The sequence below is a fragment of the Hevea brasiliensis genome, chromosome 17 (assembly GCF_030052815.1).
Source record: "Hevea brasiliensis isolate MT/VB/25A 57/8 chromosome 17, ASM3005281v1, whole genome shotgun sequence".
NCBI classification, from domain to species: domain Eukaryota; kingdom Viridiplantae; phylum Streptophyta; class Magnoliopsida; order Malpighiales; family Euphorbiaceae; genus Hevea; species Hevea brasiliensis.
In genome coordinates this window covers 19,048,802-19,073,954 of record NC_079509.1, presented here as the reverse complement: position 1 = coordinate 19,073,954, position 25,153 = coordinate 19,048,802, and the positions used below count along the sequence as shown (strand labels likewise).

At 30.4% G+C, this 25,153-nt stretch overlaps 3 protein-coding genes and 1 long non-coding RNA gene across 7 annotated transcripts; 3 read left to right on the top strand and 1 right to left on the bottom strand.

The window, feature by feature from the left end:
- Positions 1-4,160: 4,160 nt before the first annotated feature.
- LOC110654754 (peroxidase 25) lies at positions 4,161-8,515 on the top strand. Of its 2 annotated transcripts, XM_058140060.1 has the most exons (5): positions 4,161-4,413; positions 4,501-4,680; positions 4,750-4,912; positions 7,064-7,464; positions 7,752-8,515. In XM_058140060.1, the coding sequence occupies exons 1-5, from the start codon at positions 4,219-4,221 to the stop codon at positions 7,884-7,886; spliced, it is 1,074 nt and encodes a 357-aa protein (XP_057996043.1). In that variant the 5' UTR covers positions 4,161-4,218; the 3' UTR covers positions 7,887-8,515. The 2 variants fall into 2 exon arrangements, with proteins under 2 accessions (XP_057996043.1, XP_021666550.2); XM_021810858.2 differs by lacking the exon at positions 7,752-8,515 and having other exon boundaries at positions 4,162-4,413; positions 7,064-7,545.
- A 3,672-nt stretch (positions 8,516-12,187) lies between these two features.
- Positions 12,188-15,822, top strand: LOC110654810 (heme oxygenase 1, chloroplastic). The gene is made up of 4 exons (XM_021810922.2): positions 12,188-12,955; positions 14,611-14,834; positions 15,241-15,348; positions 15,508-15,822. The coding sequence occupies exons 1-4, from the start codon at positions 12,508-12,510 to the stop codon at positions 15,598-15,600; spliced, it is 873 nt and encodes a 290-aa protein (XP_021666614.2). The 5' UTR covers positions 12,188-12,507; the 3' UTR covers positions 15,601-15,822.
- Positions 15,823-18,909: 3,087 nt separating this feature from the next.
- On the bottom strand, positions 18,910-20,262 carry LOC110654809 (uncharacterized). The gene is made up of 2 exons (XR_002494770.2): positions 20,056-20,262; positions 18,910-19,939 (listed from the first exon to the last, which is right to left on the bottom strand). It is a non-coding gene; the product is annotated as an uncharacterized LOC110654809 (long non-coding RNA).
- A 101-nt stretch (positions 20,263-20,363) lies between these two features.
- On the top strand, positions 20,364-24,225 carry LOC131175533 (uncharacterized). Of its 3 annotated transcripts, none has more exons than XM_058140067.1 (9): positions 20,364-20,521; positions 20,689-20,816; positions 21,070-21,142; positions 21,889-21,971; positions 22,260-22,298; positions 23,207-23,277; positions 23,344-23,458; positions 23,737-23,873; positions 24,033-24,225. In XM_058140067.1, the coding sequence occupies exons 1-8, from the start codon at positions 20,461-20,463 to the stop codon at positions 23,809-23,811; spliced, it is 645 nt and encodes a 214-aa protein (XP_057996050.1). In that variant the 5' UTR covers positions 20,364-20,460; the 3' UTR covers positions 23,812-23,873; positions 24,033-24,225. The 3 variants fall into 3 exon arrangements, with proteins under 3 accessions (XP_057996050.1, XP_057996052.1, XP_057996051.1); XM_058140068.1 differs by having other exon boundaries at positions 20,405-20,506; XM_058140069.1 differs by lacking the exon at positions 22,260-22,298.
- Positions 24,226-25,153: the final 928 nt, after the last annotated feature.

The following is a 25,153-nucleotide window of genomic DNA, read 5'->3' as shown; positions in this document are numbered from 1 at the left end:
AGTATTAGAATCTAATTGCCTTTTAAGGCAAGAGAGTAACAATCTGATTATTACCGAATCTGACCCAATCCATTTTGAATTCATTCAATTTTTTCTTTGATTTTATTATGATTCTAATATTTTGTTGAGTGGAGATGAAAGACCTTCTTCTCACCTTAAGTTCCTATAATCTGTTTGTCCTACATAATAATATATTGTTATTTTATTAAAAATAATTTATTTTTATATATTTAAATATTATAATTTTAGTAAAAAAATATAAATATATTATTAAATTATATTTAAAACTTATATTTCTAATTTTTAATTTACTTTTTTAATAAATAAATTTATATTATATAATAAAAATTAAAAAAAAAAGGAAAAGTCTCTATGGAAAAACTTGTCTAGTTTCGCTCTCGGTGGAGGATTTCCACCCCTACTTTGAACTTTTATAGGGCAGGGATAGAGAGAGCGATCTTTGCTTGGATAAATTTCAATAACTATCCCTGAACTTATATAGTTGTAATATTATAATATTTTAATTTTAAAATGTAACATAAAATTTTCTAAACTTTCAGATTTATACAGTAAAATCTCTTTGATTTTCATTTACTGATTTTTCAGTTAGAAACTGATGTGAATAGCTTCCGCATGGTGCTTAGTCAATATTTCTCTCTTCTCTCTTATGCAAAGTGTAAAATTATTCTCTTTATGCATGAAAAATTATTCTATCTATAGAGAAAAGAATGATTTAATTTACACATGGCTTGAGAGAGAAAAGAGAAATACTGACTAAACTCAATGCTGGAACTGTCCATATCAGCGTCTAACTGAAAAACTGATAATTGGAGGTTAGAAGGATTTTACTGTGCAAAATTTAAAAGTTGATGGGGTTTTATGTTACATTTTAAATTGAGGGACTATAATGTTATAACTAGATAAATTAAAGGACAGATATCAAAATTTATCCTCCCTGCTCTGACTAGCTCAATTGTTAGCATGTTTCATTAGCTTCCAAATTTAAGCTACTTGATAATTGATTTATGTTGGAGACCATTGAAGGAGGGGTAAATTATATAGGGAATACCTCAATTTAGGGGTATATCTAACAATATAGTACTTAAATTTTAATTTGTAATATAAAACCCTTTTATCTCTAATTTAAGTAAAATAAAATCCTATATGACATTCAATAATTAATTTTTAGGTTATTTTTACTGCATAACCCTCGATAGATAAAAAAAAAAATATTTTCTCAATTAATTTAGAGAAAAAATTTAATTATTCTTTATCTACTTACAATCACGACAATCTAAATTACATAGATTAACACTTCAATAAGCCATAACTTATTTGCCTAAAACCATCAATCCATAAAAATATCATTCTTTTATTTTGATAAATGACACTTCGACATAAATAATCTAGAAATCGACTACTGAAGGTTACAGAGGATTATAAGTTTCTTAAATTAGAATCTTGGGTTACAAATTAAAATTTAGGTATATTACTATTAAATAGCTCTAAATTAAGGTATCGCTTATATAATTTGCCTATTGAAAGAGTTTCAGCAATGAGCTTGAAGAAATTTTACAATGAATCCAATGCACATGTATCTTATTTTATAATCATATAGTTTAAGAGTATTGTAAAATTTTCCCCATCCTTGGGGAGTTTCTCATTACTCTGTTTCTGTTTGGTTGCGCATTATGCAACCGTTACGTTTTTTATGGGTCTCCATCCTAACCTAATTAGATCAACAAGCAGTGAAATCACCATTAGTATTAGGCTTCCAAATTAACTTACCATTTCTGAACCTACATAACTGAATTCAAAATGACTAGCTATTGAGCATACAAGCGTAGTTCCCATTGAAAAGGTTTCTCCTCCAAAGAAGGTTACACTCCCACCTGTTATTTTGCCAGAAACCACAATCAGAGACCAAAGCATTTGGATTGGAAGACAAATTGAAGAGCCTAGCAGAAAAGGCAACTTTCAGAACAATTTTAACAAATTGAAGGGCCACATCATCAAGATAAGTTCTTGAAATAGATTTCTTAGTGCAGTTGAGTATTTGATTTTGATAAAGCCATGTGAAACTTCTTAAAAATATGTAATATAAATTTGTAAAAATATGAAGGTAGGTGCTGATCAAACCATCCAAGCAAAAGCAAATTAGGACTGGTAGCAACTGGATGCCACCCATTATAATTTTTGTGTAAATGGAATATATGCTTGTGACATAAGATTTGCTTGTCCCACCCATCAGCTCCTTGGAGGTGCCCACATGGTGGCCAAGTATTGTGGTTTTCTTGCATGCAGCACAGTTATTCCATTTTTATTTTTTTCCCTTAGCAAACAGAGGATAGATGTAAGAATATGTCTTTGATGTAATGATAAAGTTATTGCAAACTTTGATGTAGTGAAAAAAGTTACTCCATTTATCTATTGGAGGTCACAAGTTTAAACCACTGAAATAATTTGTCTGTAAATTAATGGTAAAATTACATACATCAACCTTTTTTAAATTTTATAAATGTGGAATGTTTCATACACTTAATTACTTTTTTCTTAAGAAAATGAGTCAGGTAAACTCATCCCTAAAAACTAACTCAAGTAGGAAGGAGTGTCCAAAGCTTTATAAAATGAATATATTATCTCTATCCCAAACCAATGTAGGATATTAAAATATTTAGGATCAAACACCTAAAATATGAAACACTCATGGGAAGTCCAAATATTGGTTAGAGAGGCTTTGTTATCATTTTAAAAAAATGGGCCGAGTGTAACTCTCCCAAAAAGTAGCTAAAAAAATAGTGTTTAAGGCCTTACGAGAAACAAATTATCTCATCCCAAACTAATATGAAATATTAATATTTTTTTTTATAAAGGTAGATGTATTTTCTTTTTCGTCCCCACCTACTAGGATTGGAATAGAAAAATTTATCCCAAAATGAGTCTATTAATTAGTTAGTGTAAATGTTTAAACTCTTGATATCATGCAAATGCATATCAACTAACAATTAGTTAGAAGAAATCATTTAGCCTACAAAATCAAACCAACGTTCTGTTGATTTCGTTGAGATTCATTGCTTGGTTGTGGATTGCCCAAATTCAAGATCAGCAGATTATTTTTGATTTTAGCAAAAAAAATCTCTTTTTATTAATTCTTAATTATAACAGAATAAAAGTGTTAAGAGATGATTTAATTATATAATAAGAACAAATAAAGAGAAAGCATATGCGACTCACTTTCATAATTGAATTTAAAAAGCTTCTTAATTAGCTTAGAATGAAATACAGAAAGGTATCAATCAAATTACATGCTTCACATAACAAATCTCATTTTTGCTGGTTTGCTTTGCAATTATTAGTGTTTAATTATGGGTATGTATTTCTTATTTTCACATACTATATACTAAACTTTTTTTTAATCAACTATATTAAAATTTTGGATTTGGCCATAGATAAAACATTCAGAATAAAATTTGAGGAATCATAAGAAAGAAAAAAATATTTTTTTATATTGTAACTCAAAATTTGAATTAACACTCGCTCAGGATCAACTATGTTGCAAATATCAACTACATTGTAAATATGTAAGTGTGAAATTCTTACATTAGAAGAAGAAGGGACGAGTGAGAGACTTATAAGTAGAAAGATGCATTAACCCATCATGAAATAATTCTCCTCAGCGCTTTGCGCTCTTCGAATCTTTAAAAAACTATAATTAATCATCCTTACAAATGCTAATCATCTTTGCATGCAATTGGGTTATGATGATAGACAGAAGTGATGATGGGAACTAAGGCTCATGTGAATGCAAGAAAAACAACTCAAGGCTCAAGGGAAAGGGATCATTAAAGGAGAAAAATACAAACAATGACAAGCACACAGGAAAAAAAACGCGTTTAGGAATAAAGCTAAAGATTCAAGAACAAGATATAAAGAACTATACCTCTCCATTATCATTTCTTCAGAACACAAATACACACGGAAATGCACTCCAATTATCTAAAAAAATAAAAATTAAAAGAGAAAATTCCACTATTTCAATGTCCCCACACGCCTCCACTGAAAAAGAGAAATAAATATTATCAGTAGCTCAAAAAATGCAACTTAATGGACCACCACAGAAAGTGGATATAGTATGCAAATTCATCTATAAATACAAAGTAGTGCTAGTCTCATTTGTAATTGAATTCAGCTACTACTGAATGTTTATCACCCTAAATCATGTGGCTGTTGGTTTTTCTGGTGATTTTAGTGGTGGGTTTGCCTGTTCAAGGCCAATTGAGAAATGGGTTTTATGCCTTTCCATGTCCACAGGCTGAGGCTATAGTCAGGTCCACTGTTGAAGCACACTTCCAAAAGGATCCAACCATTGCAGCTGGATTGCTCAGGCTTCATTTCCATGACTGCTTTGTTCAGGTTGCCTGCCTTTCTTTATCTGCTTTTTTGGCTTCTTTTCATCTTCAAAGGTACTCATAGTAAACTAAGAATGCAAGTGTTTCACAGGGCTGTGATGGCTCAGTGTTAATTACAGGGTCTTCTGCAGAGAGAAATGCATTGCCAAACCAAGGATTAAGAGGATTTGAAGTGATTGACGATGCTAAATCACTGTTAGAGGCGTCGTGCCCTGGTGTGGTCTCATGTGCTGACATACTAGCTCTGGCTGCCCGTGATGCTGTAGACTTGGTATATCTCCTCTTCTCTGCCTCTATATATATAAGGTGTTTCTTTAACCAGATTGATTCCGTGTTTCAGAGTGATGGTCCGAGTTGGGCAGTCCCAACTGGTAGAAAAGATGGTAGAGTCTCGTCATCCTCCCAAGCCTCCAATTTGCCTTCACCTCTTGATTCCATTGCCACTCAGAAACAAAAATTTGCAGCTAAAGGCCTTGACGATCATGATCTCGTAACCTTAGTAGGTATATATATGAATATATTATATGTTCTCTCCCTTGCTCGACATATTTTTATTAAAAAAAAAAAAAAGCTTGGTGTGGTGAATCACTACAGTGAAAAGTGACTAGAGAAAGTAAATCGATAAATATAAAAAATAAATAAAATATGTAAAATTTTTATATTAAAAAATAATAATGAATATAAAAAGTAAATAATAAAAAATGTAATAAAAATAAATGAAATATATAGAATTCAGCACCTCACTACGACACAATTTATATTGTAGTGAAAATTATTATACCTAGCTAATAAAATTCTCTCTTTAGGCGATCCACAAATTAATATTTTGAGTTAATTAATCACTTTCTGTAATCATTAATTAAATTTTATTTATAAAAAATTACTTTATTTGGATTTTATTTCAATAATATCACCATAGTGCTTATAGAAAATTTAGATTATTATTTTTTATTTATAATTAAATGTATTTTCGAGCTAGTTTTCCCTCATCGAGAATTGACCCCTTCTCGAAGGAATTTGCTTATTGCATCAATTATAAAAAAAAATCTAACTAAAATTAAGCGAATTTGAAAATATAAAAGTGTCAATTATGAAGTTTACTTATCGTGTTAGAATAAGAGGTGATTAAATTTATAAGTGTAGTGAAATTAAGCCTTAGAACCTTTTAATTTTTTTTTTTTTGGGTCAGAGGTACATTTTGTTGGGGGAAGGGAGTCGAACCCGGGGTATTGCCTTGATTGAGCGATGTCTTGGCCGCTAGGCTAAGCTTGGGAACTTTTTAAATTTGAAAGAATATAATTCATCATATTTATAAAATCTCAATCATATATTAGACCCTATTTGATTTAATTTTATGAAAAATTTCATTTCATTTGTAAATAAATTTAATAATAGAATTCATTGACAAATGAATTTCTTTGTTTAGTATATTTTATAGGAATTTTGTATTTAAAATAAATAAAATAAAATAATATGATATATAATAAAATGATAATTTTATCACTTAAAATATATATGATTTTAAGTTTGAAATTCATTTGTAAATTATATCAATTTTGATAAAATTTGGTTTAGTTATAATAAATTTCATGAAATTGATTATTAATAATTTCAAATGAATTTTCATTTAAACCAAACACTAAAATTTTAGATTTACAAATGAATTTTACAAAATTTTATGAAATTTGTTTATATTAAACACTCCCTTATTTAAATTCAAAATCAATGTTAATTTGATATTTTTTTATCAATATATATGCAATCCTCACTTTTCAAAAATTTAAATATGATTTTTTAAAAAACTGAATATATAAGTTCACCCCTAAATTTTATTAAAAAATTTTTTATGACATTTTAAATTTTTAAAGTATCTCATAACACATCTCAACTCTTATAAACGTCCCATATCATGTATACCTTAACTCCTGTAAAAAGTAAAATTAAAATACCATTTAAATCCTAATTAGTAGATCGCTATGTCAGCGCGATTAGAGTTCACACTCGATTTCAAGGATATTTTAATTCCACTTTATAAAAGTTAAAGTGTGTTATGAGACGTTTTAAAGTGTCACAATGCCAGAATTTTTTTTTTATACAATTCAAGTGTGAAATGGTGTATCGCCATTTTTTAAAATTCTCAACCACTCATTGTGAAGGGTAAATAACATTAAAACATGATACATAATGTTTCTATGAATCTAAAACCATTTTAATTTACTTAGACCCAATTAATCAATTATAGATATAAGATATAAATATGTGATTGTCATCTATTTTATACATGAATCTCATTGCACATTGTTATGTTTTAAGTCTATAATAAACTGAGTTTAAATAAAAAAATTTTCATTTATTAATTACAACTTGAAATTACTAAAAACGAAAACTAAAGCAACCCACAAAGGATTGGCCAAGTGGTAATGTGCACTTGTACCTCATGCTTAAGCAGGTTTGAATAATGGAGTCACCATTCATGGGGAGAGACTCTGACATAAATCCTATCTTGAACATTCAAAAAAAAAACAAAAATTAATATCCAAAATTTTTAGGCCTTGGAACACTTTAAACGGCAAATCCTAATTATTATGAAAAAAAATCCTAATTATTTAAGATGGTAAAATTTATAATGGGAGTATAATTAATAAATGTGGCAGGGGCACATACCATAGGCCAAACGGACTGCATATTCTTCAGATATCGGCTATACAATTTCACAACAACAGGCAATGCAGACCCAACAATAAACCAATCATTCCTGAGACAACTCCAAGCCCTTTGTCCCCAAAATGGAGATGGGTCGAAAAGGGTAGCATTAGACAAAGACAGCCAGACAAAATTCGATGCAAGCTTTTTTAAGAATGTAAGAGATGGTAATGGAGTTTTGGAGTCTGACCAGAGACTTTGGGATGATGCTTCTACCCGTAATATTGTCCAAAATTATGCTGGCGACATTAGAGGATTACTTGGTTTTAGGTTTGATTTCGACTTCTCTAAAGCTATGATTAAAATGAGTAGCATTGAAGTCAAGACTGGATCAGATGGAGATATCAGAAAGGTTTGCTCTAAGTTCAATTGAGATCATTAATTGTAAGATAAATAATTAATTTATAAAAATTATGTCTTCTGATGTGTCTTATATTTATAAATTCCACATATAATAAATTTAGAAATAATTTAAATTATTATTGAATCCTGAATGTTGGATTGGACATATTCTATAATTTTCAAACTTTCCATCAATTATTCTTTATTTGGAGATTGGTATGTGGTGTAATTCCCACTAAGGACAGGATGATTCATTGCCATTTGGAGGTGGATGAGATTTGTTCAATTTGTGGACAGGAGGCTGAAACAAGTATGCACCTGTTCTTTCAATGCCCTGTCAGCTCCAGGGTGTGGTATCTTAGCCAGCTTAGGTTCAATGTGCTTCAGATATCTGTTGATGATCCACCTGCGTTATTGAACCAGCTATTTTAGAATTTTCCTCCAGAGTACATGGAGCTTTCGCACTTCTCACATGGTCCATCTGGCTGGCTCGAAATGATCATATTTTCAGAAATGGGAATGTAGATGAAAATCAGATTATAGCTAGTGATTATCGACTCTGGATTAATGAGTCCCTGGAAGCTCAAGATGTCCCAGTTCTGCTAGAGAAGCCTACTGTCATGCATAAGTGGACACCTCCTTCAGGGTAGCATAAGCTCAACTCAGATGCTACTGTTTCTAAGGAGATAGGCCTGGGATTTGTTATCCGTGATTCACAAGGACAAATTCTGCTAGCGGCTGCTAAATCTTTTCGGGCCTCTTGGGAAGGTAATTTGGCGGAAATCCATGCTCTGAAATTTGGGTTCGAAATAGCTGTTTAGTGGGGGTTTTCTTTTCTGCAAATAGAGAGTGATAATCAGAACTCCATCAATGCGTTGAATGGAGGGGCCATTGGGGATCCATGTCACGCTCTGTGTTTTGAGGATGTGTTATCTTTCGCGAGAACTTTTTTCATTCATCTGCTTTTTGTATGTTCATATATTAAATTATACAATGAAACCGAACCATTAATTGTGGTGGGTTACAACAATTATAATTAAACAGTACAACGTTTTGGGTTATCGGTTCTCGCCCATATGGAAAGATCAATTAAATTAATAAGTATTATTATTATAAAAAGAAAAAAAAAAGAAGTTAAAGAGATTAGTAAAAAAAAAATTAATATTTTGTGAGTATCTATGTCACATTAATCAGGGTAACTGCAAATTTTATTTTAAAGAAAAAATTGAGAGAAAAAGATAGTAAAGAAAAGTGCTTTCGGAGAGGAAAATTCTATATTTTTGTATGCTGGATCAATTTCACTCTTTTAGCTTTTGGGAGTTCGTTAATCATTGGATCGAGCTCAAATTTTGCCCGCATATTTCTGACATCTAGTTCTTTAGTTTGAACAGTGGAGATGGAGATTAGAGACTTATAGCCTAGTGATTGGGTCTACAAATTATGTCACTTGATTTGATATATTTCTACTCTTTATTCTCCATTTCTCTCGTATTTAATCTCTTCGTTGTTTAGATTATTTGGTGAATATATTCTGAGGCCTTTTAAAAGGTGTTTGTAACCTTATTTTGTTAATAGTGGAGATTTGATGATGGTCTTCTAAAGTCCTATAGTTTTTCCTCTTCACTTTGGAGAGGTTTTCTACCTAAAAAATATTGTGTTCTCGGCGAGCTTTTTTTTATTTGCGTTCGAGTTATTTTTTTTCTTAGGTTGTGATAATTTGGTTGTTGATAATTTAATATTTGAATTATTTGGATGTTAATTTGTTGATTTCGCGAATAACCCCAACACAACAATTCCACCAAATAAAAATTTTAGCTAATGGATTGGCTCATTCCCTCTCCAAGTATGATAACTATTACAAGATCTTTAAGGATTACCAACAGATTTCCATTGATAATCCTATAAAATCCATTATTAATTTTTTTTGCCAAATAATTATTAGAAATACATTATAATGAAAGGAAAAATGGCATTTAAAAAAAAAATAAAGATGAGGAGTGAAATGAGGAAAAATTATAATGAAAATGGAAAATATATGGTAAAAATTAAAAGGAGAAAAAAAAAATGAAAGTGAAGAAAATCCAAGAAAAGTGAAGAAAATAAGAGAAAAAAAGAAAGGAAATGAGAGGAAAGAGAAGAAAGAAGAAAATGATGATAGAAGGGAAGAAAATGAAAGAAAAGAGAAGAAAATGATAAGAAAAAGAGAAGAAAGTGGGAGAAATTGAAAGAAAATGGGAGAAAAAAAAATAAGAAAATAAGATAAAAGAGAAGAAAAATTAAAAATGGAAGAGAAGAAAAATATTAAATAAATGAAATAATGAAAGGAAAGATGGTATTTTTATGTGTAAATACACAATTTATCAACGGATTTTGCAATCGATGGCAAAATCCATTGCAAAAATAAAAAATTTGGCATTTTTTCTCTCCAAAAATTACTAAATAACTTTAAATTCATTGATAATTTAAAAAAAAAAGTGAGCTTTTAAAAAAGTAATGCTAGATTTTTTCTTAGAAAAGCAAGATTTTTTCTCTGAAAATTTACTAACTTATTTCAAAATCTATTAATAATTTGAACACTTAATTTTGTTTTATGGCTCATAAATTACCCACAAAATTTTAATCCATTGGTAATTTGGACTCTAAATTTTTTCTTTGAGAAATTACCAATGAATTTCAAAATCCATTGATAATTTGAACACTAATTTTTTTCCATTGATAATTTGAACACTAATTTTTTTATGTCTTATAAATTACCAACGAATTTCAAACCCGTGGATAATTTGTACACTAACTTTTTTTTCTCACAAATTACTAACGAATTTTGAAATTTGTTGATAAATTACTAACGGATTTTGAATTCACTAGTAATTTACATACTAATTTTTTTTTCTCAAAACTTACTAACGAATTTTGAAATCTGTTGGTAACTTACGAATGTATTCCATTAGTAATTATATTCCATTAATAATTTGAATAATAATTTTTTTTTATATCTCAATTTATCAATGAATTCAAATCCATTAGTAAACTCTGTTTCTATATTGGTAGATTTTTATAATGGATCTATCTTAGTTGGAGCAAGAAGTTGCCTAGATTGGATTGAGGAATTACCTAAAATTGCTTTTTAGTGATGAAGTTGCCTCTTTGATTGCAAAGATAAAAACCTAACACTTCATAATTATAAAGTGATTTGAAGTAAATAAGCATTAAAAAAAAAATCTATCTAAGCAATTTAATTTTATTTGATATTTAACTTTAATCTTGAAAAATTAGTATCTCAGCTTTAAATTTTTTTTTTTAACAACAATATTATGATTTAATTGATCACATTCACATGTAATAAAGTGATATAATTACTTGATTGATCTCATTGATATATATATATATATATATATATATATATATATATATATATATATATATATATACATATATATATATATATATATATATATAGAGAGAGAGAGAGAGAGAGAGAGAGAGAGAGAGAGAGAGAGAGAGAGAGAGAGGAATGAACTTTTATATAATTAATCAAATAAATTATAAAAATAGACATTATTTTCCGTACACAATTTTGATCTTAAACTAAATAGAAAAGTATAATCTCATTTTACAAATGCATGTTTAAATAATAAATAATGAGAAATTTATGTGAAATTACGATTACAATAATTTAATTTATAATTATATAAATTTAATAATACATGTTTAATCAGTTTATAAAATTAAATTTTCATTTTTATTTTTACATACAACAAGTCTTTAAAAGCACGTGTGATCTGCTTACATCAACTAATTAAATTTTAAATTTAATTATTTAAATTAATATTTATTTTAATATTAATTTAGTAAATTTTTAAATAAAAGTATTTATTTATTTAAAAATTATTATATGAAATTTTTTATTTTATAATTAATTTAAATACAATAAAATGAAAATTCTATATAATAATAGGCATAAATGGATGAAAGTGTTACTTAAAATTTAAAAATAATAAAACAATATCGCATCATGATATTAGATTTATTTAAACTTTGTTATTTTATTTTAAATAAAATAAATTTAATTTTTTTAAGTATATTTTAATTTTTCAGTAATTTAAAAAAAATGAATCTTTTATGCAATGAGACTGGTTTTTAACATAAAAAATTATTATTTGTAAAATTAGAAATTATTATTTGAATAAGTTTTTATAAGAATTTTTCTATATAATTAGAAATATGTTATTGTAAATGTAATTCATAGAAAATGGAAATATTATTTAAAAGTCAATACAAGTTGGCTAATGATATTACATTTATTTAAGCTTTGTTTTTTTTTTTTTAAATTTTAAATAAAATAATTTGATTTGTTTATATTTTAACCTTTTTCAGTAATTTAAAACTAATGAATATTTTGTGAATTGAATCTATGTTAGTCAACATAAAAATTATGATTTGTAAAATTAAAAATTATTAAATGAATAGATTTTATAATAATTTTTCCGTAGAATTGGAATATATTATTATAAATAGAATTCAAAAAAATGAAAATAAATCAAGAATTAAATTAAAAATTATTAATTTGCAAGTGAATATAAGAAAGTGGGATTTATTATTTTTTAATTAAAATGTAATTTCATTATTTTAAATATTTTCAGAAATATATAAATTTAATTAATTATTTTTTTTATATATTCTTTTATATAAATAGCTTAAACGAACATCTAAAAAGCAAACACAAACACCAACGCCAGACTTATCCTAATCCGAAAGGAAAGCTTGATTACCTATAAAAGCCCCATTTTCTTCGATACAGGCGCAAGAAACAGCAACCCCATTACCCATAATTATTTATTCTTTTGTTTCCATTGTTTTGAGCTCTCGCTTTGTCTTCAAGGCTACTTGAACAGCGATTCTAAGCCAAAGCCAAAAACACTTTGAACGCTTTTTCTTTGTCGCTGAATTTTCTTGTGTTTTCTTTTCAATTTAAAGGTGCCGTATACTCTTTTCCTACTTAATTCTATACTTTATTTTTTTGAGTTCAATTATTGTCTGGCTCTGTGTTGACGAAATGGCTTCTCTTAATCTAACCTCTCAATCTCAATCTTTATTTAACAAAACCCACCTCCAAGTATCCCCATCTCTCTCTCTTTCCACTGCTATCCAATCCGCTTTTGTACCCAAAAGAGCTTCTTTTCAGTTTCAAGTCCCGGTATCTCCAAGAATTGTGAATATGCCGTTGAAAGCTGCTGCTATTGTGTCCTCCACCACTGCGGAGAAACCCCAAAAGCGCTACCCAGGTGAGGCTAAGGGGTTTGTGGAGGAGATGAGATTTGTGGCGATGAAGTTGCATACCAGGGAGCAGGCTAAAGAAGGGGAGAAGGAGGTTGAGAAGCCGGAGGAGCGGGCTGTTCCCAAATGGGAACCTTCCGTCGAGGGTTACTTGAGGTTTTTGGTGGATAGCAAGTTGGTTTATGATACTCTTGAATCCATTGTTGATAAGGCGGCTTATCCTTTTTGTGAGTTTTGCTTTGCCTAAAAGGTTATTGGATTTTATGCTTAATAGTTGATACCCTTTTATTAACTTGGTCAGTTTTTGGTTGTGTTAATGATTTCCTGGATGATTTATTTGGTCATATTTTGTTGGATGACTTGTCCTGGTACGGATTCATGATTGTGGTTGGATTGCCTGATGGATTGTGTTATTACGGCTTCTGTTTTGGAATAGTTTCTTCGTCGCTATGGGGCTTTAATCTTGATGTAGGAAATGAACTTCTGTTTTGTCTGTGACTGTTGGAAAATCTAATTCATTAAATATCCCTTATAAAACAAATAAAGGTATATGTTTCTTTGTACAACTGCTTCTATGATACAGTTAAGAGTGGGATTTAGCTTAGTTGTGGTAGACCATAGATTCTCATCTAGCTTCATCAAGACTTTGGCTTTTGCAGTTTGGTGTTCTGTTGGAAAAATTAGAACCACGGGTACTAATCCATGGGCATGCATAACCCTACGATCATAACTTGTTTCACTAGTCCTAAGCATAATAAAATTATATATATATATATATATATATATATATATATATATATATATATATATATAATGCTCATAAATCACAGCCTAGAAGTGTATGCAGAAATATTTCACTCCAAGGTTTGAAGGGAGGATGAGAGAATTTGTGCACCAACTTGAACACCCGCCTTTGAAGCGCCAAAATGCTTTCACTTGCAACCAGTTTTCTGCCTTGGCAAACTTGCTCATGACCAAGGAAACTTACCCAGAGAATTGCTCGCTACTCTCTCATGAACACCTGCGCTGGCAATTGCACACAATGCTCTCACTTTTTTTCCTTTGCACTTAAGCCATATACTGCATATATAAGTTATAATCACTAATGGCCTTAACTCCCTCATGTAACTGCATGCACTCCTCGCTTGCGCACACCAACATTCCTTTTATAACCAGCACACATGCAAGTTCATAGCTCCAACATGGAGCCATTTAGTGGATTCATGAGTAGAGGTAGACCTGGCCAATGGCCGGTTCCAGTTTAGAAACTGCTGCTTAGTGGCCCTTGGCTGTTTGGCCCGGTTTGGCCCGTGGCCTGGTCTAGGTAGAGGTGAGGGGAGCAGTTTGCTCCCCATGTTCCAGCAGCATGTAGCCTCTACAAAGGAGGCCATGAAGGATCATGGGCCTGGTTTTAGCCTATCCTGGGTGGACCCTGCCACAATTTCCTTCATGTTCCATGTGCAGTATGGGTGCAAAGACTTGGTTTCATCGTGGTGTTATTTTTTTCCTTCATTTAGTTCTGTCCAATATGGCAATCTTAAAAAGAAAATTCATGGAGCTATATGTTCATTTTGGTTCAAATGTCTATGATCGTTCAAAAACATCTGTACATATTTTTTCTTTTATGTTCTCTACATTTGCAAATTCCTAGGTGGGTTTGATTTTGGCTGTCTTTGAATTTTCTTGTTTTTTGCTTTAATTCTTGAAGGTAGCAGTTTCAATCTATAAGATTTTCATTGGTTAAATTTGACAAGCTTTTTTTTAGGTTCTTATGCATCACCTAGTCTTGCATTCTCTATCTCTGTCTTTGTGCCTGCATTGATGGCCTGCAGTTTGTAGTATGTGTACTTCTGCTCATGAAAATTTCGTTCCTTTCCCATAGATGCTGAGTTCAAAAACACTGGATTGGAAAGGTCTGAAAAGCTGGCAAAAGATTTGGAGTGGTTCAAAGAACAGGGCTATGTCATTCCAGAAGCCTCTTCTGCTGGTGCCAGTTATGCACAGTGTCTGAAAGAACTGTCAGAGAAGGACCCGCAAGCTTTTATTTGTCACTTCTACAATATATATTTTGCCCACAGTGCTGGTGGTAGAATGATTGGGAAGAAGGTAAACGAATTTAAACTTAAATGGCCAAAAAATATTTCCGCGTTTCATGGAGGTGTAAGACTCAAGTTGCAGCGCAATGCTTGAGCACTAGGTTTATTTGATTTGTGAACTTATTGCATAGCAACATAAGTAAACCGTTGAGCTCTCCCTCTCTACAAATAAACAATGCTACACTAGTATCAGTGTGCCTTCATTTTTATATAAATCCATTGAAGAGGAGTTCTTGCCAACAAGAGATATGAGTTTCTCAAATAAATTAGGAAAGCATCTTTTTACTTAAAGGTCATGCCTTCATGCGGCTATATAGACATACTTCGGTGGTGACTCTGATGGGGTGATATCAATGATATCTTAGTTTATGAGGGGCACTTCTCACATATTTTCTTTTCCTTTTTGTCTTTGTTAGGTGGCTGAGAAGATACTTAACAAAAAGGAATTGGAGTTCTATAAATGGGATGGTGACCTAAAACAACTGTTGCAGAATGTTAGGGACAAGTTAAATAAAGTTGCTGAGGTAATTTTATTGTGAAATTCTCTTATTAATTTGCTTCAGTTTTTCAATCTAACCTCATAATTCTGAGAAGTAATAAGATACATTATCTTGTAGATGTGTTTTGTTCCACATTTTACAGCCTGTTAATGCATACATGTATTTGTTTATGTGATTGCGCAGAGCTGGACCAGAGAAGAGAAGAACCATTGTTTGGAAGAAACTGAAAAGTCATTCAAATATTCAGGGGAGATCCTTCGTCTAATATTATCCTGATGTGGATGGTTCCTTGATCTCCTTGTAATGTTGTGTAACCACGCGCAAGCTTAAGTATCCAAGTTTATATCGAAAACATTTTATTTTTCTTTGCAGCAGTATTCTTCAGTGAAATCAAAATGCTGTTCTTGTACATTATAACTTCATCCATGACATGAATAAATTAGGAATATGAACATTGATCAAGCCATTATGATAATATGGCAGATTTTTTTTTCTTTATTATTTTTGTCACCAAAAGCTAATCCAACTCATTATTGAATTTTCATTATTTTGCCTGAAGAGATTGTTGTGTGAATGGTTTGCATTTGAGAGGGGAAAAGAAACCATTGATGGCAATTGGCATAAAAATATATTTGGCAGGCGGACAAGCAATTATGGATTGCGTAGATTGTATTGGAGTAGAATCTGGGGAAAAAAAAATCTGCTGCTAGGACCAGAGTTCACAAACTGCCAGTGGTCTTCATTTGGTACAGGCAAAACGTACAACAATTCCGGGATGCTCGTTGGAGTTTGCATAATGACCTTATGGGTTTATTATATGTTACTTGAGCAGGTTGTACCCGGAGAAAGGTTGAGAAAGCAAGTAATAGTGTTGTTTTTCCTTCTTTGTTGCTTTGTAGGGAATTATAACAGGAAAACCATCAACTGCAAATGGGCGATTGCTTAGATGTCAACATCGTGTGCTTGAAGCAGGTGGGAAGTAGAATAGAATTTATTTTGGGGTTGGCCTTAGTTGGCAGCACCTAAATGCTCTACGGTCCCTTAACTTCCATACTTTCTTATTGATGAAAGGGACATGGCTTCCAATCTTATCAATCATCCCCCTGTCAAATTATAGCCCCTGCTTCGAATCTAAAAGGGGCTCAGGAAGTGGATACGTTTCTTTGTGATGGAATGGGGTTGTTCTTCCTCCCTCTTTGTCTCTCTCTGAACAATAGAAAATGATTTGGATTTATTTTTTTTTCCCAAAAGAACCCCAATTGATTACGAATTCTATTAAACCCATTTTTTAGTATTTTGACATTGATAATTGGCCATTAGACCATTGATGATCTTACGTCTTAATTAGTCTAATTTTAATTTAAATTACTAGTAGCATGATGAGCCATTTACTCTGGACAATGTTAACAAAATCACCTCCGTTTGGAAACTCTCACTTAGGGGTGGCAATTTTGAACATTATTTGCGAACACGACATTAAAATATAGAGTTTGAGTTAAGTTTATTCGTGTTTGTGTCGAATTCATGTCGACCCATTTATGACACGGTTATAATCGTGTAATGTCACGGGTTAACCCGCTAACCCGACTTACACGTTTATGACACGATTTAATATTCGTGTCATGTGTGTTGACCCATGACTCACTAACCCATTTGTCCACTATGACTCATGAACTCATTTATATAGCGTGTTAAATTAAATTATGTCAAATCGTGTTAAATGAGTTATTTCATGTTAAATGGGTCGTGTCATGTTGAATACACATAATATAATTTAATATTAATCGTGTTGTGTAACCCATATAATAAAAAGGTCATGCTTGTGTTTAAATTTTTGACACGATTTATTAATCATGTCGTGTTCGTGTCGACCTTAATCGTATTCAAGTCGCGTGTTGACACGACATGAACATGACCCATTAACTCGAATTGTCACCCCTGCTCGAATCGCCACCCCTACTCCCACTTAATTATTTACCAACTCAAAAACTTTCTTGAATAGAAAAAAAAAATATAAACTCAATAAATATTTATATGAGCCTCATTTATTTTAACTAAACGGTTCATATATTTTTTATTTTATTTATCATTTTATTAATATATGTTAAATAATTTAAAAAATTAATTAAAAATATATATTAATCAATTTATTTATTTATTAAATTTAAAATAAAATCATAATTAATTAAAATTATAATATTATTAAAATTTTGTAATATAATTATGAACTCAAATTATATTATTAAAATAAAATAATAAATAGTTTGTGCACATGCCACTTCTTTTATTATAGTGTCACATAAACAAATAAGCATACTTAAAAATTGCCAATGACACCACTTTTATTATCTTATTTTTAAATTTATCTATAAAAATGAATTTATCATATTAAATATTAATTTATCTAAATATTTTTAAAATTTCAACTATGAAAATTTGATCTCAACTATTAAAATATAAAATTATTTTTTTTATATTTTTTAACAATTTTGAAATTTTCTTAAATTTATAACTTCAAACATTATAAAACTATATTCATCATATTATATATCTTTACAATCAATTATTTTTTAAAATTATACACACATATATATATATAATATAAAATTTCAATAATGATATTTTCAAAATGGTCAAGTGAAAGTATGTATTTCTTTCTATTTTATTTATCATTTTATTGATATATGTTAAATAATTTAAAGACTAATTAAAAAAATTTATTAATCAACCTATTTATTTATTAAATTTGAAATAAATTTATAATTAATTAAAATTATAATATTATTAAAAGTTTTTAATATACTTATGAAATTATAAATTGTAGTAAAATTTATATTAAATTATGTTATTAAAATAAAATAATAAATAATCCACGCATGTGTTATATTTTTTATTATAATGTGTCACTAATAAGTATATTAAAAATTGTCCTATGACAACCTTTTATTATTTTATTTTTAAAATTATATATAAAAATTGACTTATTATATTAAATATTAATTTATCTCAATATTTTAAAATTTAACTATGAAAATCTTATCTCAACTATTAAAATCTAAAATGATTTTTAATTTATTTTTAAAATTTTAAAATTTTCTTAAATTTACAACTTCAAACATTATAAACTATATTCATCGTATTATATATCCCTAAAATCAGTTTTTTTAATTAAATTTTTAATTAAATAAAACAGGATGAATTACTTTTAAAAATTATATATATATATATATTCATTAAAAAATTATTTTAGAAAATTTAAATATATATTTTTTAAAAATTTCTTATATTTAAAATATAAGAATTTTAATAATCATATGTATTTTTTCTATTTTATTTATTTTTTTGTTGATATATGTCAAATAATTTAAAAATTAATTTAAAAAAATTATTAACCAACTTATTTATTTATTAAATTTAAAATAAAATTATAATTAATTAAAATTTTAATATTATTAAAATTTTGTAATATAATTTTGAAATTATAAAATATAATAAAAAATATATTAATTTATGTTATTAAAATAAAATAATAAATAATCTATTGCAGGCGAATGAAATGACTAGTTTTATATGCAAAGCTAAAACTGATTCAGAAATTAAACAACTTTATTTGATGCATACAACTAGGGCATTAGGAAATAAGAACAACACTTCTATATTGAACATAGATGGGCAATACATAACTAGACAATGAGAATTCAAAGTTGCCTTGCTAAAAAGTATGTGAATGCGGAAGTTCTACAGGGCCATGTACAGCCTGCAATTATGAATGCAAGGCATTCATTGCCAATCTTCAAACATGAATAGAGGATACAAGGGAGAAAGTTAAAGCAGATATAATAAATGACTTTGAGCTCACCATTTCCATCACAATCAGCGCAGACTAAACTACTTGGTTTAAAGCTTTTTTCGCTACCTGTAGCCTGTCAAATCCAGAGAAAAGTGACTTGCAAGGAAAACATACCAGACGAGAGATGAAGGGAAGACCGAGCTTTCATGCATTGCCAATTGAAGTGAGCCATGCCTCATACTCATTTAAAATTTGGTTGAAGAAATCTCTTTACCCATTTGCTTTATTCTAAGCATTTCTCTAGAGCTCCATCCTACAATGATTAGGCCCACTTGATCCCAAAGTTCATCATTAGCAAGAACTTTGTTGTTTATTTTTATTGCAGTCAACTAGTTCATTAGTGTCAATCCACCCTACTAATGCACCACTGTGTTCTGCGTAAATTCTATTTTAGATTGCCATGCCATGAAATGAACACTAAAGTAACAACTATACCAGCAAAGTTTTCTCTGATTTGATAAATGGGCATCAATGATCATGGGTCAATTTTTGTTTATGTTTTTAATTTTGACCATTCTCTTCAATTACAACTAATACTTCCATTCAAGATTATGAGAATGGTCATTCATATCCCTCACCATCCATCTCCAGGAAATTATTGTAGCCATCTCAACCGAGCAACAAGCGTATAGCTCATCAGAATAAAGTAAACTTTTCCTAGCAACCACCGACCTTAACCTCCAAAGATTGAAATTTACCATATTTGGAGGTTTGGTTTGTTCACTCTAAGAAACTTCCCAACAACTGAATCCCCAAGAATCACTCCTAATAATATCGTCACAGATAAGCCACAGTCAAAAACCAAACGCAAAGAACAAAGAAAACCCAAACATCAATTGATAGAGAAATAAAGGGATGTTGCAGAATGAAGAGAGAGATACCTGGTTTGTTGGGAGAGAGAGAGAGAAGAGTAAACATGGGTAAAACTAAAACACATAGCATTCATCATTTTCAATATGGGTTGCTTCTTCAAGTGATCTTTCAGCAGAAAGAGAAGAGCTAAACTAAATAGTCAAAAGAGAGCGAAACTCTACTTCTGTGTGCTTCTTCAATTGTTGGTGGTAACGAACACAGACGCATTACGAGCAGATAAGGCACCAGGGGCTTGCAAGGAAATGGACAGACGTTCCAATGATTTTACTTAAATACCCTCCATCTTCTCAACAGTGTCGCCTCAGCAAACAAGGGTATTAATGTCAATAAATCATTTGGCACCAAATTTGCGGAAGGCCAGAAACCGCTTCTTATAAACAAAGAAATTGTTTTTAGAACAGAAAGCAGAAAAGATGGCTAGTGCTTTGTTATCTACTGCTTGCTTTCTCCCTTCACAGAGTAAGCACTTTCAAGGTATAGCGAGAAACTGTTTGGGTTCTCTTTTTCTTGGTTATAGAAGATTCCCTGTTTATGTTATGTAAGAATGCAATAGAAAATGTTACTTGATCTGGGTATCCAATTATAAGCTGCTTGTTTTTCCTTTTTATACTACTTTGTGAAATGTTCTATCTTTTATGCAGATAAGGAAGTGACTGGACTTGTAGTGAATTTGAAGAGTTCTTTCCATGGCCAAGTGATTCATAATAAAAGTTTATTGAGGAAGGAATTTAGCAGAATCAATGGAGGCCGTGTTGCGATTACCTCAGTGGTTTATAATTCTTTACCTTCCTATATTTACTTAATTTCATTTCTGGTGCTTACAGTAATCACACTAACATATACATATCTAATTTGGGATAAATCAGATTATAGGCATAGCTGGTCTTGGGCAACATAAGCTCGTTTTGTGTAATTTGATTGATTGGAAAAGTAGGTGCTTAGGGGTGACTAGATTAATGGGTTTGCATCTATTTAACGTAGTCCTTGAATTCCTTTTACATGATTATTTTCATTCTGCACAGCTTGGAAGAAGCGTACAGAAGAGGGAGACAGTTATTCCTGATCCAGATTACAGGATACCAGTTGTCTTGCTTGGTCTGTAAATTAAGAACCCTGTTTTGTTTGTCATTGTTGATTGGGATTTTTATGTGTTAAAGCTTTCCTTGTACTGTGTTTAGAACTTCAGAGAGCAGCAAAATGAAACTGAACTGAGCTAGGAATTTAACAACAATACAACTAGAGCATTCTAATCCCAGTTTCTGCTTTTAGTTGATGGTAAATAGCATTTATGCTTTTAAACCAAAGCACTACAGCATTTCATGCATTATCTGCTAAAATGCATATCTGTGCTTACTTGGATGTTGTGCTCCTTGGACTAGAATTTTTTTTAGCCATGTCTGCGCAATGCAAATCAAAACCTGTATTTATGGTAATTTCTGTGTAACAAAAGAACTTGTATTTATGCTTTAAACTTCTTTTTTTTTTTTTTCCCTAATGCATGAAAAAGTTAGAGATTGCAAGACATAACAGATTCAGATCATCCCTCCCTGTTGTTTTTTATATAAAAATTTAAAAAAAAAAAAAAAAAAAACACCCCAACACAACTATTAGAAAACACCTTGCCAAACTTTTCAGCTTATCCTTGAGAAATTAGCTTGCCAAACTTTTGCATTGTTTATACTATCATGTTCTCCTTTAGAAGATAAATTGAATTTAATAGTATCTATTGACAAATCTAAAAATTTCATTATTTAAAAATTTGTTTGGGATCTTGCTTTTAGTGATTAGCTGGTTGCTTATTGTATGCTCTTCCTTCTCTGAAATGATCTCTGTTGAAGCAGGTTTAGCTGGTGGATTAACTTATACAAATAATCTGGCACCAGCTGTACCTGTTGGTCTCCTTGGATTGCTCCTTTTATTTCAGGTAATTATAAACCAAAATGTGTCGCTTAAGAATTAGATATCACAATTTTCACTTTTTTACGCCTGTCAGTTTTTTGGGCTTTCTTCCTCTGTGAGACAATGGTTTCTTGCATGCCATTTACATTTGTTCTTCTCATCAATAATGAAATAACAATAAATTTCCATGCAGACAATCTTTCTACTGAAACTTTCCCTTAAATTTGTTGAATAAACTATTATGTGTTGGTACTTGGTACATCTGCTTCATTTTCTGAAATTAGCTAAAACTTAATTTCTTTTTTTTTTCCAGACAACAAGGGTGAGATTTGTTTTTGACAATGAGGCTCTGGTTAGTTCACTCATTTTTTTTTTTATTAATTATGTTCATTCTCTAGGAAGTAGGATCTACAAGACAGAAAGATAAAATCTACTTATCATTGATATATTAATTTTTCAGCTTTTTTCCTCAGACTTGTGCATTTGTTCCTCACACTTGTGCATTTGTTTATATGTTAGAATGATCTTTTACTTGAAAAACTTAACTTTTTGACGACTCAGTTTGTTAGGTAGGTTCTGCTACCTGAACTGTTCTTAGATTGTATAACTCAATTGGCTTTGACTGGATCTTTGCAGTGACTTTAATTTGGTTGGATCACTATAAAATAAAGGAAATATGCATGCTTAGATTTGCATGTGGAGTGCATATCAATGCCACTGTTGTTACCAATCAAAGATATTCAGAAAATTGATTTGCTGTGATATCTGGAATCTTTTTCTAGCAAATTAATGTGTTAAACTGAGATCCAGTGCACTCGATTTTGTGATTGTAATTGATAGTTTTTGAAGGAATTAAGCAATACTGGAATCTCTTCTCCCAGCTGTACTTGATTTGCAAACTGATTGAGTAAACTAGCTCAAATATTGAACTGAAAAATGATTAGTGTTTTCTTTTAGTATTTCCCAGAAATATATTTGTCTGTCAGTTTAGTTCATATGGTCTTCTACCAGGAATGAAATCAGGATCTAGTTGAGATTTTGAACAACATTTATCTTGGAGTTCACTTCATTTCGCTTTCTAGGTTAATAGATCTCATTCTCACTGTACTTTTGGCTCGCCCCACAGTCGAGTGCTTGTCCCTATGGAGTCATAATTTGGACTGGTAGATAGAATGACATGCAAATTGCATCTGTTCCTGTTTATTATTGATCCAACAAACTTCATTTTGGCTCATATGCATATGATGTTTGCCGTCCTAGAAGGTCAAAATTGGAGACCAGCTTGAGGAATCAGGCGAAAATGTGTTCGTAGGTGGAAAAAATCGTTGGAAGTAAGTACTTTCTTTGCTCCATCCAAATTCAATGAATAGCCACTGACCTATTTTTTTATATTACAGATTTTCAACATTTGTGAATTGGGAACTATGGTGGCCAAATTTCCCTATTCTGGTGTACTTTAAAGAGACTCAAACAAAACCTGAAGGACAAGTGCACTTCTTCCCAGTAATTTTTGTAAGTATATCATCAAAATACGAACCTAGGAAGCTGAGCTTTAGGGCTTGTGGGGAGGAAGCCTAATCATGCAAATGTATTTGTGGGGTGGGCTGCTTTGTATTAAAGAAAATAGAATAAAGGGGAAATATATATATATATATATATATATATATATATATATATATATATATATATATATATATTTAGAATGAATATCTGTGACTTATGACTTGGGTTTTTCTTTGTTAAGCTATTTCCTTCACTAAAATTCTTTCTGTTTTTCTTCTTCTGAATAGAATGGTAAGCAACTTTATGATGTAATGGTGGAGAGAGCTGGCCCCTCTAAAAATAGTGGTCCAAAACAATCCTAAAAGGTTGAGCTTCGTAGTCATAACTCTCCAGCAATCCATTTGATATTCAGTGCTTCGATGAGGTATGGCAATCCTCGAAAGCAGTATTGACTTTTTTATAGGATATATTCGTTGAAGCTTCTGGTATTATTTTTATTTAAAGGTATGTAATAAAAAGGATTTGTGTAGAATATAAATGGACTGATGCAAGTTCTGTTTCTAGCGTGTTGATTTTCCTGCAGGGTAAAACATGTTGCTTCTACTGATTGAAGCTGAATAGTGTAGATATTGTTCATCTCATATACTGTACGAATTCATATCTTATATATGTTTATACATTATGGAATTCAGGAGCAGATTTAGTCGGTGCAATTCTGTATATTCTACAAACTAATTGCTGTTAAAAGGGGAAAAAGGAAAAAACCTTAGAAAGTATGGTATTCTTGTTGAGATGGCTTGAATTCTCAATTAGACTCGACAACAGCACGCTATCAAGCCGACTAACGTTTTTTTCGTCCAGAGTGTGAGCTCAACAAGCAGCACATATGGAATGGCTTGCTTTTAATTGAATTTTCCGTCACCAGTTGCACCAGCAGCAAAAGCTAAGATCCAATCACCATTAACTCAGATTATATGAACCACCATTAGCTCATTATATCTCATATATCTTTCACTGAGAAAAGGAATGAAAAGATTAATGCGCTCAAGCGAAGCAGCTAAATTCCTTCATCATTGCCCAGATATATGTGCCTTGTAGTTAGGTTCAGTTTCCTGTAGATATTCCAATTCATTATGTGTTTTTATGGTGAATGTTACCGCTTTATTGCAATTAAATTCTTTTTTTTTTTTTAATAATCCAACTTTGCAATTAATTGAGTATTCAACATGAACCCCAAATCAAATGAAATATAGTTGTATTGATATCCTTTTTCTTGATGTTAAAACACTGATTTCTTTTCCTTTTATGAAAATTTATTTCTTTTTGGCTTTCATTGTTTAAATTTAATTATATTGCTTTTCTTTTTTTTTTAAATGATTTATTTCTTCTCTTTCCACTTTTTTTATGAGAAAATAAACCAATGATGCGAACTTCTAAGATTATGTAAAGAAATTTGTTCTCATTAGGTTTACTCACATTTAAAATTTTGCTATCACACACGTGTTTTAGTTTTAAAAATTTTAAATTTTCAGTGACATTATTTGAATTTTTATATACGTCACTACTATAAGATAAGCAAGTTCCTTTTGACTTCACACCGCCTTACAAGAATTTTTTTGACAAAAATCCCTCTCATTTTCATATTCCACTCACTGCATCTAAATAAGTTCATCTTCATTATAGTTTCATTTTCCAAAAAAAAAA

Coding starts and splice junctions, on each gene's coding strand:
- LOC131175533 (XM_058140067.1), top strand. CDS start 20,461: ATGGCTAGTGCTTTGTTATCTACTGCTTGCTTTCTCCCTTCACAGAGT. Junction 21,143..21,888: donor GATACCAGTTGTCTTGCTTG/GTCTGTAAATTA, acceptor CTGTTGAAGCAG/GTTTAGCTGGTGGATTAACT. Junction 23,459..23,736: donor ACTTCTTCCCAGTAATTTTT/GTAAGTATATCA, acceptor TCTTCTGAATAG/AATGGTAAGCAACTTTATGA.
- LOC110654810 (XM_021810922.2), top strand. CDS start 12,508: ATGGCTTCTCTTAATCTAACCTCTCAATCTCAATCTTTATTTAACAAA. Junction 12,956..14,610: donor TAAGGCGGCTTATCCTTTTT/GTGAGTTTTGCT, acceptor CCTTTCCCATAG/ATGCTGAGTTCAAAAACACT. Junction 14,835..15,240: donor GTAGAATGATTGGGAAGAAG/GTAAACGAATTT, acceptor TGTCTTTGTTAG/GTGGCTGAGAAGATACTTAA.
- LOC110654754 (XM_058140060.1), top strand. CDS start 4,219: ATGTGGCTGTTGGTTTTTCTGGTGATTTTAGTGGTGGGTTTGCCTGTT. Junction 4,414..4,500: donor TCCATGACTGCTTTGTTCAG/GTTGCCTGCCTT, acceptor AGTGTTTCACAG/GGCTGTGATGGCTCAGTGTT. Junction 4,913..7,063: donor TGATCTCGTAACCTTAGTAG/GTATATATATGA, acceptor TAAATGTGGCAG/GGGCACATACCATAGGCCAA.